The sequence below is a fragment of the Podarcis melisellensis genome (genome assembly GCF_964234715.1).
Source record: "Podarcis melisellensis genome assembly, chromosome: 8".
In the NCBI taxonomy this organism is placed as follows: Eukaryota; Metazoa; Chordata; class Lepidosauria; order Squamata; family Lacertidae; genus Podarcis; species Podarcis melisellensis.
The window spans coordinates 3,920,574-3,938,838 of record NC_138540.1 but is presented as its reverse complement, the minus strand read 5'-3'; the positions used below and the strand labels follow the sequence as shown (position 1 = coordinate 3,938,838).

At 46.9% G+C, this 18,265-nt stretch overlaps 1 protein-coding gene across 1 annotated transcript in view; it reads left to right on the top strand.

Moving 5' to 3' along the window:
• SNRNP200 (small nuclear ribonucleoprotein U5 subunit 200) overlaps positions 1 to 17,527 on the top strand; it is a 49,284-nt gene extending 31,757 nt beyond the window's left edge. The window contains exons 29-45 of the mRNA XM_081921248.1: positions 1,455 to 1,628; positions 2,485 to 2,645; positions 3,067 to 3,294; positions 6,493 to 6,684; positions 6,937 to 7,115; positions 8,118 to 8,269; positions 10,808 to 10,916; positions 11,759 to 11,867; positions 12,096 to 12,285; positions 12,524 to 12,688; positions 12,823 to 12,944; positions 13,983 to 14,126; positions 14,317 to 14,493; positions 14,619 to 14,779; positions 14,958 to 15,039; positions 15,567 to 15,659; positions 17,065 to 17,527. Of these exons, the coding sequence (XP_081777374.1) occupies positions 1,455 to 1,628; positions 2,485 to 2,645; positions 3,067 to 3,294; positions 6,493 to 6,684; positions 6,937 to 7,115; positions 8,118 to 8,269; positions 10,808 to 10,916; positions 11,759 to 11,867; positions 12,096 to 12,285; positions 12,524 to 12,688; positions 12,823 to 12,944; positions 13,983 to 14,126; positions 14,317 to 14,493; positions 14,619 to 14,779; positions 14,958 to 15,039; positions 15,567 to 15,659; positions 17,065 to 17,208 (2,582 nt within the window). The 3' untranslated portion in view covers positions 17,209 to 17,527. The remainder of the gene's footprint in view (positions 1 to 1,454; positions 1,629 to 2,484; positions 2,646 to 3,066; positions 3,295 to 6,492; positions 6,685 to 6,936; positions 7,116 to 8,117; positions 8,270 to 10,807; positions 10,917 to 11,758; positions 11,868 to 12,095; positions 12,286 to 12,523; positions 12,689 to 12,822; positions 12,945 to 13,982; positions 14,127 to 14,316; positions 14,494 to 14,618; positions 14,780 to 14,957; positions 15,040 to 15,566; positions 15,660 to 17,064) is intronic.
• Positions 17,528 to 18,265: the final 738 nt, after the last annotated feature.

The following is an 18,265-nucleotide window of genomic DNA, read 5'->3' as shown; positions in this document are numbered from 1 at the left end:
TAGAATAAACATGCTAAATTAAGTTACTATTTAGGGCATCAGAAATTTTCATGTTGCAAACTGAAAATTTCCCAGTGTATATTACCCTAACTCCTGAAAATTTTCCGGAAAGGCCGCATCACCTGTACTATGCTAGCTAGAGTAGACAAGGTAGATCCAGCACAGACCATTGCTTTGTATTAGCCCATTTTATAGATAAATATGTTAAGAAACCGGGTAGTGTGCTATTTGCAGCTTTCATAGACCTGAAAACTGCATTCAAATCAATCTCTTGAGTAAGACTGTGGGATAAGTCAAATCCTTTGAGAATACATAAAAGATTGTTTTTCTTGGTTAAATGTCTACATAAAGACACCATGCTGAAAGTGCATTGCTCTACAAACGGGCAGCTCGCAGGTTGCATACTAGCTACAAAGGGAGTTAAGCAAGGTTGTATCCTAGCTCCTGCATTATTTAATTTATATATACACCCCCAGAGTATCATGCCCCTAAATTGGCCACAATTACTATTACTGGTTGGCCACAATTCCTACACAGTTACTACCATCTATTACTATATGCTGATGACACGGTACTCATATCTCAAACAAATGTTGGCCTAAGAAGATTGACAAGGGCATTCTCAGAATACGGTCAAAAGGAATAGCTGGCTGTGAATTACCAAAGTCTTGAAGACACTACAGGGCCCACAGATGGTATATGGATAACCAGTTAAAGTCTTTAAATATGTTGGTCCAAATCTTCAGTCAACAGGGCAACACATCAGAAATACAAAAGGAAAAAGTGTCTCAGAGTGCCAAAATTTGGACATGCTTTTTCAAAAAAAAAGAAAAGAAAAAAGGTGGCAATCCTATATCTTCAGCACTTGAAGTGTTTAAAGCTAACCCCTAGCACAGTTATTATGTGGGGTGCAGATTTGGACAGACGCTCACCTTGGATCTACAGAAGCTGTTCAGTCCAAGTTCTTAAAGCATTTTTTTTTGTTCCATCCTGTGTTCCAAACGCTTCATAGCTCTTGGATGCCAATCTTCCCTCTCTTGAATGACAGAATTGGCGTAGGACATTTAATTATTGGCTTTGGGGTAGTAGACCCACACCGGTCTACTACCCCTAACTACCGTCACGCGAGTGCCCGGACTGCATCTGAGTATGCAAGTATCTTTGCAGTCTGCGGCTCAGGGTGCAGAAGGTACAAAAGAAAGATGACGACCCTGATGTTCCAGGGTTTAGGGGACAGACCTGGGATCCTGTTGAACATTTGCTAAGAGCGCCATATCCTGGCACAAGCAAAAGCCAGGGCTAAAATGTGACTCCCCCAGGCCCTCTTACAACATTCTGGGTCTGACCTCTCTCTGTTGATCTTCTCATTCAAAGCATACCTCTTTTAAAAGCAGAGAACAGATCTAGATCCTCTGTTTTCATCTTCTTTGTGTTTATGTGCTTGATTATTTCAGCCTGTGAGACACAGCTGCCTGTGTCCTTCCGACACCTGATCCTTCCAGAGAAGTACCCTCCACCAACCGAGCTGCTGGACCTGCAGCCACTGCCTGTCTCCGCTTTGCGGAACAGCGCCTTTGAGAGCCTCTACCAGGACAAGTTTCCCTTCTTCAATCCTATCCAGACTCAAGGTGGGCAGTGCAGCCGGGTCTTGAGTCAGTGAAGAGGAGGGCTACCAAGAAAATAGGAACCATCTTAGCAGGGGGTGGGGGAAGCTGCATAGTATTATATACTAGGTGCCAACAGCCTGGAGCATGCAAGACAAAATGGCATAATTCAGAACTGCAGTCTTAATTGTCAGACATTCCATCACATAGCTGGGGGATTCAGCCTTGTGAACATACCTTTGGTATGTGGTGCTTGTTTGAGACGTGGTTACAAATTCAGATGCTGTGTCTGTTGCTGGGGAAGTTCACGACAAGCCATGATGAATGCCAGTTGTTGGAAGCCACAGGAAGAGAGTCCTTATGTGCTTGGATCTCACTTGTGAGTTTCCCACAAGCATCTGCTTAGCCACTGTGAGAACAGGATGCTGAATATGATCCACCATTGGCCTGATCCAGCAGGCTCTTCTTATTTTCTTAAGTACCGACACTTCTAGCAACGTTCACCAAACTGGTGCCCTCTACATAGTTTGAACTGCAACTCCCATGAGCCCCAGCCAGCAAGCCTCTGAGCTCAGGCAGTAGAACATGAGACTTTTAATTTTAGGCTCATGGGTTTGAGCCCCACGGTGAGCAAAAGATTCCTGCATTGCAGGGGATTGGACTATATGACCCTTGGGGTCCCTTCCAGCTCTACAATTCTATGATTCTTATGATGTTCCCATCGGCCCCAGTTGTGTTGCCTGGATTTGATGGGATTTGCAGTTCAAAACATCTAGAGGGCACCATCTGGGGAAGGATACTTTTCGGTTCTTGTGGGTTCTGGAGTTAACTGTTGCTGGCCATAGGGAAATTTTCCACTGCCTTTTCTTTCTCGGTCTAGTTTTCAACACTGTCTATAACAGCGATGAAAATGTGTTTGTGGGAGCTCCCACAGGCAGTGGAAAAACGATCTGTGCTGAGTTTGCCATTCTGAGGATGTTGCTGCAGAATTTGGAAGGCCGCTGTGTCTACATCACACCAATGGAAGCCCTTGCTGAGCAGGTACAGCACTCCCTAACCATTTTTAAATCTGCCCTTTCCAGGAGGGTGATAAGAATAGCTTTAGTCAATTGCTCTTCCCACTGAAAGCTTTTCAGGCAGAAAAACAAAAGAAGAGGGTCTGGGTAGGGTGATCTGAGGGGTAGCTGTTGGCCTTAGCTGGGACAAGTACTCAAGTATATTTTACACAGCTCTCTCTACTTCCCCATTGTCCTCCTTATTCTCCTTGCTTTGTGAGTGAAGTTCAGATTCTGCAAAGATGGAATAAAAGCATTGCAGAATATATGTGGATAAGTCTGGATGATCACTTTGTTGGTTGTAAGCTAGAAAAACTAGAGAAGGTGTGCTTTGTGTGTATGAGGAAGAGAGTGCTTGGAAGGACGGCTGTTAAGAACATTGCCTGTTCTTCCTTTTGCCATGGAAGATCTTCCTGGATTGGTATGAGAAGTTCCAAGAGCGCCTACTCAAGAAAGTTGTCTTGCTGACGGGGGAGACCAGCACTGACCTGAAGCTGTTGGGCAAAGGCAACATTATAATCAGCACCCCTGAGAAGTGGGACATCCTTTCCCGGCGCTGGAAGCAACGCAAGAACGTGCAAAACGTCAACCTCTTCATTGTGGACGAAGTGCATCTCATTGGTGGCGAGAATGGGGTGAGTCTCATGGGGCAATGCAGCCCACCACAAAGGGGCTCGGAGGGAGAAAGCAGGACACTGACCTTTTTTCTTTTTTTTATATTTTTTTTATTGAGTTTTCACATTTTATATAAACATAACAAACACACAAAGACACAGACAAACATGTACAATTTCAAATTCTTGCTTTCATAACCACATTCTCTGACTTCCCCGCATCCCCTCTTCATGCATCCTAGTTCCAGTAGTTAGTTCAGCAAGTTCTTATCTCTTTTCTTTACAATATTAGTATAATTTTTTTTAAAAAAACTTAGTTCTTCTTAATTATCCAATTTTAACTTATACAGATCCATTATAATCATTACATCCTTTCCAAAGGTCGACCTAAATTCCCTTCCAACAGTTTCTCAATTATCATATTAATTACTGAGCATAATAACTAGACATAAAAATCATAACCTTATATTGCTTTTAAGTTCAAAAAAAAAGAAAAGAAAAAGAGAACTCTCACCCCCCCTCTTTCCAGGTTTCGATCCCCCAAAGAGGTGTCCATAATATCAGTTCTTAGCCTGGATTTCTCACGTCCGAGGCCTTCAAATCTCTATCAGTCCCTCTTCGTCGGTTTTGTTCGTAATCTTTTATGTTGGCCATCAAGTCTCGGAGGAGCTCTATCCCAATAAGATCAGTGTTTCTTCCAACCAGCCCTCCATCTTCAAAAGCGGAGCCCCAATCATGTTTCTTACTTCTTTTAAGTCCAAATAATCCGAATGTCCCAAGAGCTCCCTCTTTCATCTTGCACAAATTTGTAATCCATAGTTCTTTCAATCCCCCCATAAGGGGATCTCTCTCTTCTTCATTCTTAATTTTCAAACAGATTCTCATTATCCATGTCTTATTTTCTTTGTATTCCCCATTTGTAGGTTTTTGGTTGGCCTTTTCCTCCTGAAGTATTTCCGCTCCTCCTCCCCTCTCCTCTGACTCTGAAAATATCTCTTCTGGTTCAGCTGCAGAGTTTTCTTTTGTCACGTCTTCTGGTTCAACTGCAGAGTTTTCTTTTGTCAAGTCCTTAACACAGGCAACAGGATTGCTTACTTTAAAATTCAAGGTCACAATCATTGTAGCCATAGCTGTGCTCTGGTCCTGAAGTTTTCCCACGAGAAAGAACATTTTTTCCAACTCGGCCTGTAATTTTCCATCTGCAGCCATTGTAGTGCCTCAGAATCCCCCCTAGAGGGATACTTGTTACTTAGTAATCCTTCTCCAGCAATCAATTACTATTACTTATTTCTTCATTGTTTCCAACAACTTTAAATCAAATGTAACCCATCTGGTCTGCAAAATAAGTCACAGATTTTTCTAGCTTAAACAGTTCGTTTGACAACTCATTTGACAGCTGTCAAACTCCTTCTGTCTCCTCAACAGGCTCACTCGTGGATCGCTCCCGGGTCGGGGGGGGTTGCACATCAACTTCTGAAATTCAGTTCTTATCCTCCAGCTCAAAACTTCTAATGTCAATTGTGAAATTAATAACTTTTATCTCACACAGAGAAAGGTAGTCTCTCCACCTTAGTTATCCGATTCTTGCTTTAAGTGTCTGTAAAAGGGGGGGCGCGGACTTCCTTTTTAACACTCCCCCAATTGTACCGAATTCAAAGAGAAAGAAATTTTCAAGTCCAAATTCCGTACTACTCACGGGTTATTTCTTTTTCAGTCCAAATGTTCAAGGAAAAAAGTCAGCGCTCTTCGGCCATGGCTCGCGGCTTCACTCCACTGAAGTAGCGGTCTACTCACAGCACCACGCCACTCTCCGTACCCTCTCCGAAGCCTTTAAAAAGGCTCTTCGTGGGTCGGGGGGCGCTTAAGGTGCCCGCCGAGTCACCAAGTCCGCAGGCTTCAGCGCCTGTGGTTTCTGAGGGTCCCCGCGTCGCCGCCGCGGCAAGACCCGTCTTCAGTAGAGCCGATTCCCTCCGGAGCTCGGAGGGAATCCGCCATTACCCGATCGCGCTAACCCGGAAGCCCACTGACCTTTCTTTCTTGGAGGGTTTCCCATGCAGAGCTGCTGCGTATCCTGTGTACTGAGGAGTTTCCTGTTCTGGGCAACAGAAGGAGGCAGAAATCTAACCGTTGCATCCCCTAAGCACCCCTCTCCTTCCCAGCATCTTGTGCAGCACCTGACATTGCACGAGGGGCTGCAATTAGAAGTAGCTCCCACAGCCAGCGTGTGCTGAGCAGAATGTGAGGCATCCAAACAGGTCCATGTATTTTATTGCTGATGGTTTTCAAAGATAACGTACCCAGGGATAGGAAGACACCTTCTATCAGCAGGCATTTGAACCACCTATCTCAGCATTCTACACAATCTAACAACAGCTCTTGAGGTTTTCGGAAGGGAGCTTTTCCCAGACCTACCTGGAAATAGTAGGGATTAAACATGGTGACATTTGGATGCAAAACTCAGTTCTACCACCCTCCCCTGAGTAATAAATATTGCCAATGAACCAGTTGGGCATCAAAAATGATGACTGAAATTGTCAATTTTAGTAATTGTTGATAGCAGTTGGCAGTAGCAGGTGCCAGCTGGATGTGAAGATTGTGGGCTTTTCCTCTAGAGCTGTCACCTCTCTCTTGGAGGCTTTCTGCCTACCCAGCTAGTCAAAGTCAGGGTCCTTCAATCATCTAGAAATCTGCCTTCCAGAGGGTGGACATATTAATGTTAGTGGTTGCATCAAGAAAATGCAAAAACCACTGAGCATTCAAAGTGAACCCCAAAACAAAGGAGAATATATATTAATGTGCTGCCAAATTAGAGTTTTATTTTCAAAACAGCTCAGTATCTTTTGAGGGATCTGAAAACAAAAGCAATATATCAATATTCAACATTGTAAAAAGAAAGTCGATTAATTAATTATATACAAGTTACATATCTATGCATACTCAAAATGAAAAACAGCCTGCCAAGATCTCTTGTTAATTGTATCACCTGTTCACATTAACTGGTCGCACCGAGGTATAATCACTTGGAATTCTTCTGCAGTTTGCCTAAGAGATCGAAGGGAGGTGGGATGGTTGAGCATAGAGCTGGAAACTGAAGATCCTAGTAGTGGTGATGGAGGAGGAGCGGATAGCGACATGAAATCAATGCTGATGAAAATATCTAGATGTGGAATGGCTGAGGGTGCTTGAAATAACCCAGGTGTCTTTGGCTTCCTTCTGCAGCCGGTCTTGGAGGTGATCTGTTCCCGGATGCGCTACATCTCCTCCCAGATTGAGCGGCCCATCCGCATTGTGGCCTTGAGCTCATCACTGTCCAACGCCAAGGATGTGGCCCACTGGCTAGGCTGCAGTGCCACGGCCACCTTCAACTTCCACCCCAACGTGCGCCCTGTGCCCCTGGAGCTACACATCCAAGTAAGTTCCTACCCCCCACCTGTGGGGAACTCCAGGAGCATAGAAAGCTGGCGTTCATCTAGCTCAAAGGGCCATTCGGCTTGGTACAGTCAATACTGGCAGGAAGCAGCTCTTGAAGGTTCAGGCAGGCCTTCTTCCTAGCCCTGCCTGGAGACCCTAGGGATCGAACCTGGGACCCTTCCATTAGCCTCTTCCAAGCATTGAGGTTTGGCATCACCATCACCCTCTCTCTCCTCTTTCGCTGCTCCTAAGGGCTTCAACATCAGCCACACCCAGACCCGCCTGTTGTCCATGGCCAAGCCAGTCTATCATGCTATCATGAAGCACTCTCCAAAGAAGCCAGTGATCGTGTTTGTTCCGTCTCGCAAGCAGACGCGCCTCACAGCCATTGACATCCTCACCACCTGCGCATCAGATGTCCAGAGACAAAGGTATGGGCAGGACACCATGTAATCTGTACTCCAGATAACTTAATGATACAAGAGGAGAAGCTGAATTTTGCAGCCTGTGTGTGATTCCTTTTTATTGTACTTCTTTCAGTAATTGAGAAGGGGCAAGAAGCTATAAAAGGACACTGGAGCTACACTAGAGTAGAATAAGGAGGGACCCGCTCTTTAGAACGCCTTCCCTCTGCAATCTTTCAGTGACTTTGGCTAATAATAATAACAATAATAATAATAAACAATAAAATAAAATTTTATTTGTACCCCGGCCGGAGCTGGGCTCAGAGCAGCTAACATCATATAAATAATGCAATCAATTGACTAAAATGCATCCCAAAATTAATTCAAATAAATAACAGTTAAAATTTAAACTGGGCAAATGACCATCCTCAGGTTAAAATTGAAAGTGGTTAACACTTGCTAGGACCAACTGTTTCCACTGATACTATAAGGACCTGTGAGTGGGCTGGGAAACCTTCGTGCTTGTTCTTATACAAAGAAATTATATGAATAATCTGAAAGAATGGGTGTGATGGGCTCACTTACTTAATTTGTATTTGGCTGGATGTGTATGTGCTTAATGTCTACGTGCTGGAGGATCTGGGGTGGAGGATATCTAGCTCAGTCTGGGACAGACAATATGGAAGTAATGAAGTTTGTGAGGGCCAAACATGGGCAAAGGATGTTGGAAGTAGACTGGATTTTGCAGAGATGAGTTTCTCAAGTTGCTACTTTTCTGTCCAGAAATTAAATCTGCTGCAGCAGAATTATTGCTTTACAAAAGCTGTTGAGGGAAATGAGAAGTGTTGATGAGAAACTCTGTCACTGACAGTTGATGGTTCCCGTCTGCTTTTAAGGTTCTGGGGACAGGAGGGGCTCACCCTTCACCAGTCTCTTGGGTGATAGGATGGAGGCTGTTGACTGAATGAGGAAGTTTGTCTTAGTCTGCCGGCTGTCCTGACTTCGGTCTGGCTTGTTGCTCCTTGCCAGGTTCCTGCACTGCACTGAGAAGGATGTGGCTCCCTACTTGGACAAGCTGAACGACAACACCTTGAAGGAGACCCTGGTGAACGGGGTGGGATACCTGCATGAGGGACTGACCTCCATGGAGCGAAGAGTTGTGGAGCAGCTTTTTGGCTCAGGTAAAGTGGGGTGGAAGCAGACTGCAGATTTAGGGGTCAATTTAGAAAATGAGGGATTATCAGGCACCATAAAGAAATGTGTCTATTCAGGGGGGAAATTCCAAAAACCCACAAGGTAGTAACTAAGATGTAAATCAGGGATGGCTGTGTACAAGACTAAAGGTCAGATCAGGCTCCTGGTTGTTGATTTTTATTTATTTAAGATACTTCTTTTAAATTGCTTTTCATATTTTTTTTTTTAGTGTTTTAACTGTTTTTAACTGAGTTGTAAGGGCATTTTGTGGGATGTGCCTGGGAGGAGAGGAGAGAGGAGAGCAGGAGGAGCCCCATTTACAGTGGTTCTGGGTAGGGGGAGGTATGGTGTGGGAGGAGGGGCAGGCCAGGTAAGGGGCACGCGGCTCAGGCAATTAGTGACTATACCGTGTGCCAGCCCCTCATCCAACCTGGGGAATTGTGGTTGTCATATCAGCCAACCCTTGGGTCTGCAACTGCTGCTGTTGAATGCCAGGTCAACCCAGAATAAAATCTCCCTCATCTATGATCTGATTATGGATGAGGAGGCTGATCTGGCATGTATCACTGAAACCTGGGTTTGTGAACAGGGTGTAGTTGGTCTCACCCAGCTGTGCCCACCTGGGTGCTCAGTGCAGCATCAGGCCATACTCAAGGGTCAGGGAGGGGGAGTTGCTGTGGTCTATAGAGATTCTCTATCTCCAGGCTCTCTGTCCAGTCGGGGGAATCTAGAGTGTGTGTTCCTGGCACTGGGGAATCAGGACAGATTAGGGATTCTGCTGGTTTACCACCCGCCTCACTGTTGAAATGTTTCATACATAAGGGAAAAAATATTTTAAAGTAATGGAGATATTGAGCATTTTATGTTACACCTCTCATGCTTATGTATGTGTTTCCTGAGCTCATGTGTTCTGTATTTGAGAGGCTTTTCTTCCTAAGCATTTCTTCCAGCAACATTGTGAACTGCCTTGAGACTTCCGGGTATAGGGCGGTATATACCGTATTTTTCGCACGATTGGACGCACCGGACCATAGGACGCACCTAGTTTTCAGGGGGGGAAATCAAGGAAAAAATATGATTCCCCCCCCCCCCCGCAGCTCTGGGAGCAGTGGACAGGTTGCACGCAGCCTGTGCGCTACTCCAAGACCTTCTCCCTGCTTTTGCGGGAGGTGGCGGAATTCCCCCACCTCCCGCAAAAGCCCACAGGAGCCCCGCTTGACTCCTGCGGGCTTTTCGACCAGGAGGGAGAAGGGACTGAAACGGCCAGTCAGTCCCTTCTCCCTCCTTGGGCAAAAGCCCCAAAGAGCTGCGCGCTCTTTAAAGGGTGCGCAGCTCCTGCGGGCTTTTCTAGGAGGTGGGGGAATTCCCCCACCTCCTAGAAAAGCCTGCAGAAGCCACGGAGCCTCTTTAAAGAGCGCACGGCTTTTGCCTGCTTTTGCGGGAGGTGGGGGAATTCCCCCATCTCCCGCAAAAGCCCACAGGAGGGTTGGAGAGTAGCGGGAAGGCGTCGCGCGCCTTCCTGCTGCCCCCATCCTCTGGGGCTGGCGATGGGGGAAGCGCTGCTTTCCCCCCCGCCAGCCTCAAAGCCGGGTTGGAGAGTAGCGGGAAGGCGTCGCGCGCCTTCCTGCTGCCCCCCATCCTCTGGGGCTGGCGATGGGGGAAGCGCTGCTTTTCCCCCGCCAGCCTCAAAGCCGGGTTGGAGAGTAGCGGGAAGGCGTCGCGCGCCTTCCTGCTGCCCCCCATCCTCTGGGGCTGGCGATGGGGGAAGCGCTGCTTTTCCCCCGCCAGCCTCAAAGCCGGGTTGGAGAGTAGCGGGAAGGCGTCGCGCGCCTTCCTGCTGCCCCCCATCTTCTGGGGCTGGCGATGGGGGAAGCGCTGCTTTCCCCACCGCCAGCCTCAAAGAGCAGACTCTCCTGGCTTCAGCGGAAGCAACGCGAAGCCTCTGTAGCGCAGGCTTCGGAGGCTTTGCCTTGCTATCGCTGAAGCCAGGGAGCCTGCATTCGCTCCATAGGACGCATACACATTTCCCCTTCATTTTTGGAGGGGAAAAAGTGCGTCCTATAGAGCGAAAAATACGGTAAATTCAATAAATAATAAGGCGATCAACTACTCAGTTTGTGTGCAAAATCAAGTTTGCCACCCCTGAGAATTCAGTAATTGGCCATCCTATGATGCACATCAAGCAACCTGCATATCTTCCTTTATGTACACAATCTCTTTTGTTAAATAATATTCTCAGTGTATGATTAGGTTTCTTGGTGACCTGTAGGAAATTAGAAATCTAGATTTTTTTCAGATGTAATCTGATATAGTAGAATTGTCAGGGGGTGGCATTGTGGTGGCAGGCTCCACCCCTTCAACTATGTTCTTTGCTACACCGGATAATGTCATGAAAGGGCTTAGGTGTCTGAATCATACTTTGCAAACTGCTGACTGATCCGCGCTGCTTCTATGTGTGTTCCCCCACATTCAGCTGGGCTGTGAATTGGTTCTCATCTAGTTCTGCTCTTCTGTTTTGCTGTTAGGTGCCATTCAGGTGGTGGTGGCCTCGCGGAGCCTCTGCTGGGGAATGAATGTAGCTTCTCACCTGGTGATCATCATGGACACGCAGTACTACAATGGCAAGATCCATGCGTGAGTGAAGGGAGTTGGGTTGCTGGGTTCTGGGCCCAAGGGAAAGGTGAGGACTGCTGGGCTATGCAGTGAGGAATGTAAGAGCCACTGGGAAAAGAAGCCCAGGGTGGTGAAAGGGAAAGTGAGGCTCACCCCAGACACTAAAGGAGAGCATCTCATTTGGGGCTGGTTTTGATTTTGTTGTTAAGATAGGCCTTGTTTCATCCTGGCTGCTCAGGCACAATTGGAATAGTCTAGAAGCTGGTCAACCAGATGTATATTTCTTACACTTAGTGACACTGATGTGAAAAAATGGGTTTTCATGTGTTTCATTCATTACCTTTATCAATAGCTTGAATTTGGCTGTGGTTTACAGAATATAATATCTGACCCAGAGTCCAAGTATTAATTCCTCTGCAGATTGAAAAAGTCATATCAACAACACACATTGCTGGTTCTTGTGATTTGGCCAGGTACTGGTACCCTCATAAGAGGCCAGAAGGAATTGAAGTGGGCCTTTCATTCTTTAAGTGGAACCCTCAGCCCTCGGTGAAGATTCCTGTGCATGTTTTGCCTCTTCAGTTTTCCAAGCTCCTGCCCTGGTTTCTTCACAAGGGAATGTGATGATTTGGTGCAGTGGAGGAGGGAGATCCATGGATGAGCAGGAGAAGCAACCCATTGGATCTCCTCCATCCCTTGCAGAAAATGAACTAACTAGACTAAGTCTGACTTTTTAACTTTCAGCCAGTCAGACTGAATCTGGAATTTGTCATGACATGCATATTGCAAAAGTTTCCCCTCTACAGAATTCTAAACTTTTTGCCTTCTGCTTCTATTAACATATTTACTTCCCTATGTGCCAGGTATGTGGATTACCCCATCTATGATGTGCTGCAGATGGTGGGCCATGCAAACCGCCCACTGCAGGACGATGAGGGGCGCTGTGTCATTATGTGCCAGGGATCCAAGAAGGTGAGCAAACCACAGGGAATGAGTGGACTTGCATGTTGTTTAGGGCTGGGGGCCTGAAGAAATTTAGAATCACATTTCTTCCATATGTTCCCTGGATGAGGTTTGCTTGAGGCACAGTTTCTCTTCCAGTCTGGATTTGAGTATTCCTTTGTTCAGAGTGGAGATCTTTATGAAACTCGTAAATTGTTTGACACACTAAAAATGCCACTTTGGTTCTCCCACTCAAAGGATTTCTTCAAGAAGTTCCTATATGAGCCCCTGCCAGTGGAGTCTCATTTAGACCACTGCATGCATGATCACTTCAATGCTGAGATCGTCACCAAGACCATTGAGAACAAGCAGGATGCTGTCGACTATCTCACCTGGACCTTCTTGTATCGCAGGATGACCCAGAATCCCAACTACTACAACCTGCAAGGTGGGAAAGCCGAATCCCAACCCCTCCCCTTGTTTTTGTTGCTTTGTGCCTCTAGTCTGCCACACACTTGGACAAGAGGGAGGGGAATGGAGAAGGATTATTTATTACGTTTTCACACTGTCCTTCCTCAAAGTCGTACTGGTTCTGAAGTAATAAAACACAAAGATTATTTCAAGGTCCTCTGTTTCCAGCCCCTGTAGATGCACAGCATCTGTCTTCTTTTGTCTCTTTTGTTCAGGAGTTTCGCACAGGCATCTCAGTGACCACCTGTCAGAGTTGGTGGAGCAGACGCTTAGTGACCTTGAGCAGTCCAAGTGTATCAGCATTGAGGATGAGATGGATGTGGCGCCTTTGAACTTGGGCATGATTGCAGCTTATTACTACATCAACTACACCACCATTGGTAAGGGGCGTGCTGGGAGTTATGGACATCATGGCACTTGTGCATGGCATGCTGCGCATTGCTTGTTGTCTGAGGCTGCAGCCTCATACCTGATGCTACCTTTTCTTTTATTAAAAACCCACCACCACCTCTAGAGCTCTTCAGCATGTCCCTGAATGCCAAGACTAAAGTGCGAGGGCTGATTGAAATCATTTCCAATGCTGCTGAATATGAGAACATTCCCATCCGGCACCATGAGGACAACCTCCTGCGCCAGGTGAGCCAGCTCTTCAGTTTGATGGGCACGGGGGGTGGGGGTGGGTTGGGAAATTTTATACAGCCCATTGGCTTCTCTCCAAGAGCAGAGGACCACAGGCCTTCTCAAATTCTGGTTTAGCAAAACATTAAAAAATAGATATATTTGGAAGAAATAATTTAACCCAAGTTAGTAGTATTTAGATGTTAGGTGCAGGGCAAATGGTCGTGGTCCTGCTCTAGCATCCACCTGCCTGAGATAAATCCATGAGGATACAGAGCAGGGCTCCATAACTAGGAGTTCCTTCCTAAGGCCTTTCTTGTGCGAAGTTGGTGAAGACTGAATTGTTTAGGAAAGGTTTTTATGTACATATTTTTTAAGATAGGCAAACCTGGTTTTAAATAACTGGGAAATTGCTCTTGTCTGAACAGAGATTTTTGTGTGGAGTTGGTTCATTTGTGAAAAATTCTTTCTGCTTTATGTGCGTTGCAAATATTTTTTAAGCATGTGATCTGCTTTAAAAAAACAACAGCTTAAAACCAAAATACAAGTTGGTACTTGTTGGGGAAAATATATTATGCATGTAAGAGTGGTAAAATTTCCAGTGGCTGAGAGCTAAGCTTATGGAACCAAATACAGTTAACCTACTGGGCTGTACATGTGCATCTATGTTCTCCAGGCTGTATTCATTGTGTACATTTTGTCCTCTGTTTCGTTCGTAGAGAACTTTCACTTCTGTAGTTTCAAATTCTGAAGTCTTTTAAAACTGAATAATAAATACCGGTATATCCCAATACCACTAAATGGTAGATCCGTGGGCCAATGTGGCTAGCAGGGCCTCTGCATCCTGCTGGCTACATCTTTGCCAGCTCTAGACCTGTCCTCCACATGGCCGTGTCGCCTGTCTTTTGTGCTGCATCTCAAGCCCCCTCCCTTTCTGGGTGATGGGTGCTGATCTTTGGGTTCCAATCTGTCTTGCTCCCGCAAATTGTGTGTGTGATTGCATTTGGTGCTAAGAGATAGTCGAGAACATTAATGTTGCTTCTCTCCTTTCCTCAGCTTGCCCAGAAAGTGCCTCACAAGCTGAATAACCCCAAATTCAACGACCCCCATGTCAAAACGAACCTTCTGCTTCAGGCTCATCTGTCACGTATGCAGCTGAGTGCAGAGCTCCAGTCTGACACAGAGGAGATTCTCAGCAAGGTATTGGGGGAGAGCAAAAACACGGCTGAAGGGCACCCACAGCTGCCTGCTGCTTCAGGGCGAGTTCACAACAGATGCTGCCTATTCCCATTTGGCCTCGTATTCAAAGCTTGGCTAGCTGAGGGCATTGTTCCCCCTTTTCTGCTGATGTCTGGGATGCTAAGCTCCTTTGTTCTGTCTTTTCTCCCAGGCAATACGTCTGATCCAAGCTTGCGTGGATGTTCTGTCCAGCAACGGCTGGCTGAGTCCTGCTCTGGCTGCCATGGAGCTGGCCCAGATGGTCACCCAGGCCATGTGGTCAAAGGACTCCTACCTGAAGCAGCTGCCCCACTTCACCTCTGAGCACATCAAGCGCTGCACGGAGAAGGTGAGAGCAGACTCAGGCAGGGAGGTGGGGAGGTTGTTCCACTGCAGCTGTTCAGTGCGGTTACCAGGAACCTGCTCCTTTCCTGGCCACCCAGGCTGGCTTATCCCATGTCTGCCCTTTTGCAGGGAGTGGAGAGTGTATTCGACATCATGGAAATGGAGGACGAAGACCGCAACGCCCTGCTGCAGCTCTCTGATACCCAAATTGCTGATGTGGCCCGCTTCTGTAACCGCTACCCTAACATTGAGCTTTCCTATGAAGTGGTGGAGAAGGATGGTATTCGCAGGTAATGGAGCATAGCAATGAAAAATAAAGGCAGAAGATGTAAACTTGACCAAGCAGTTCTTGTTACTTAGCGGGGGGGGGGGGCATTATTCTTCATTTTTTGTGCCCTTTCAGAGGGTTTCCTTCCCCCTTAGCACATTGTTCCAGGTGTGTGTGTCTAACCTGGTTTGTTTCTACAGCGGAGGGCCAGTGGTGGTGCTGGTGCAGCTGGAGAGAGAGGAAGAAGTCACTGGACCAGTAATTGCGCCCCTCTTCCCACAGGTAAGCGGATGGCGCTGTGGGTAAAAGCCTCAGCGCCTAGGGCTTGCCGATCGAAAGGTCGGCGGTTCAAATCCCTGCGGCGGGGTGCGCTCCCGTTGCTCGGTCCCAGCGCCTGCCAACCTAGCAGTTCGAAAGCACCTCCGGGTGCAAGTAGATAAATAGGGACCGCTTTCTAGCGGGAAGGTAAACGGCGTTTCCGTGTGCAGCTCTGGCTCGCCAGAGCAGCGATGTCACGCTGGCCACGTGACCCGGAAGTGTCTTCGGACAGCGCTGGCCCCTGGCCTCTTGAGTGAGATGGGCGCACAACCCCAGAGTCTGGCAAGACTGGCCCGTACGGGCAGGGGTACCTTTACCTTTACCTCCCACAGGTATGTTGAGTCCTGCCCAGCCTGTGCTGATGCCGTCCAGCTGGGCCCACTTGTGGGAGGCAAAGGGTAGGATGGGGCTGAAACCTACAGGGTTGTGATCCAGAGGGGCAGGGAGGATGTCACAAGTCGTCTTCCTCACTTTCCCCCTCTCATCTGCAGAAACGCGAGGAAGGCTGGTGGGTGGTGATTGGAGACTCCAAATCCAACAGCCTTATCTCCATCAAGAGACTGACGCTGCAGCAGAAGGCTAAGGTGAGTGATCTGGGAACAACCATGATGATCTCATTTCACCTCCAGAAGAGCCTTATGGGGAGGCATAATTGCTGCTGTCGTGAGCCTTGTGTTAGGCCAGGGCATCCTCAACATTGTAGGTCAAGGACCACCTGCTTTTTGGCCAATGGGACAGAATTATCAAGCAAAAGGGGAGGTTAAAGTCATCCAGTGAGGGAGACCATAAGGGTGTGGCTTCTTTGGCCTCCCACAGGCTGCAGCGTAACAGGGATCCGGGCAATCACTCATGTAAAACAATTGAGATTCTTTTCTGCCTCTTAGCTGCAAACAGAAAAATTGAGCAGCTCAGAAAACCTGCTGAAGTAGCAGGAAGGGACATAGTGGATGGCACAGTAAAGCTAGCTCCCCCACCCCCAGAGAGGCCTGCTCTACTCTTGCACCATGTCAGGAGAGACCTTTGACTAAGATTCAACCTCTAAAACCCCCACCCCATAAACCCGTATTTTGGATCACAGGAATAGTACATGTAGAATTCATGTGGGGGGGGGGTGGAGGAGGATGGGTAGTGTGTGGGATGTTGGAGGTGGGATCCTTAGCTAACTCGTACTCCTCCCAAAAGGACAGCTTGACACACCTTGAGGCAGTCTGATTTTTGTTGGCTTTATTGACCATGTCGTGGTATTACTGGTTTCAACATTTTTTTCAGATTATACGATAAGTTTGGGATCACTGAAAATTAAATTATGCTTATGCTCAAGGGTCTGGACTCCTCCTGGCCCCAGGAAATCCAAGTGCATTATGTGATCTATGTAGCATGTGCAAATTGGGGTTTGCTGATCCTTGATTGGGCTGAAAACCCGTCTCCTGCAGCTTCTGGGATTCTAGCAGGCCTTGTACACACACTTTAAAACATGGCTTTGCAGGGGTGGGGAACCTGCTGCTGAATTGCAACTCCCATGGGCTGGTGGGAGGTAGTTCAGCAACATTTGGAGGGCCGCAAGTGCCACCCCATGCAATAAGAGTGAGAGGGAGGCAAGACTTGGTAGAAGCAGCAGCTTACGCCCAATGCCAATTTCCTTGTGTTTCTTGCATTCTGTTAAATTGCAGAATACCCACAATCCTGCTTATCATAACTGTCACTGATTGACAGAAAATCTGACACTTCAAAATGAAGAGTAGTCTGCAAAGGGCCCCCTGCAAGGAGGTGGGAATCCTGGAATGGGTTGTTTCTGCCACTTGCTCTGCTAGGCAGGTCATATCAATGTCTATACCCTCATATCAGAGGGCGACCTTTCCAGTTCCTTCCTGCCCAGCTCTCAGCACAGGGTGTGCATGGAGCCCCATTCCTTTGAGCTTACTTCTCACCCCATCTCTTCCTTGTGGAGCAAACCCTTCACACCCCAGTTCATGCTCTGTCTCCTTTTAGGTGAAACTGGACTTTGTGGCACCAGCCACTGGGACTCACAACTACACCCTCTATTTCATGAGTGATGCCTACATGGGCTGCGACCAGGAGTACAAGTTCAGTGTGGATGTGAAGGAGGCGGAGAGTGACAGCGATACGGATTGAGCTGGGCCTTCACCTTCTGTCTTGTATGAGTGCAGTTCTGAGCCTCCATGAAATGGGATGTCCACAATATCTGCTTCTAGAGACGTTTGTGAACTTCTGCTTCCTGCTGGCTGGAGAGTTAGGTTACTCCGTACTTGACTGTTTCTGTTCACTTTCAACTGGCATTCGAGAAATTACCTCTGCCCTTCCTGGTTTTTTTTTTGGTTTTTTTTAACTCTGAGCAACTCAAAGTTTTGTGCACAGTATTTTTATGTGAGTGGACTCAGTTGGTTCTGCTGTGTTCCTACTTGTTTTCCCAAATAAAGATCTTTAGGAACAACCTCCTTGCTCCTTTTCTTGTGGGAGAGGAAACTAGTTCCTAGACCAGGAGTTGTCAACCTGTTTCCTACCACCCACTAGTGGGTGTTTCAGGATTCTAGGTGGGTGGTAGGGTAAGGTTACCAATTTTTTTTCAATGAATCCGGGGACATTTTCCAACTTCTATGGATTTTGTATGGGGACTGGTTTGTAAATCTGGGGACTGTCTCTAGGAAATGGGGACATTTGGTAACCTTACGGTAGGGTGTTCTACAGCACAAGCTGAATCCTGCTTCCATCGAGCACTGGTGGGTGGTAAAGGAAATTTTACCATCAAGAAAGATGCATTAGTGGGCGGTAGGTATAAAATGGCTGACTACCCAGTCCTAGACTTTCTCTGCATGTATTTTTACCACACGCAGCCTTTTGGGCTGTCCCATTGTCCTAGCCCTGGTTTGAAGTATGTCTTTGACACTTGCTTTTCTGGCTTGTAATTAGGATCCTATCTCGGGTGCAGGAAGCTAATTAAGATGCTAGTATGAGCAAGAAAGTTATCCTGATTGGAGAATATGAAACAGCAGCACAGCCATCTGTGGCTATGTCTCTGCTCTCTAGTGCAGGCATCTAATATTACCTTGCTGGCAGAATCAATACATGTGTTTCTTCATGCAAAACTAATATACTTGTCTCTGCAATTAGTTGACTTTCCAATTTGTTTGTGCTGCAACAGACTAACACAAATATCTCTTTGGAAACAATT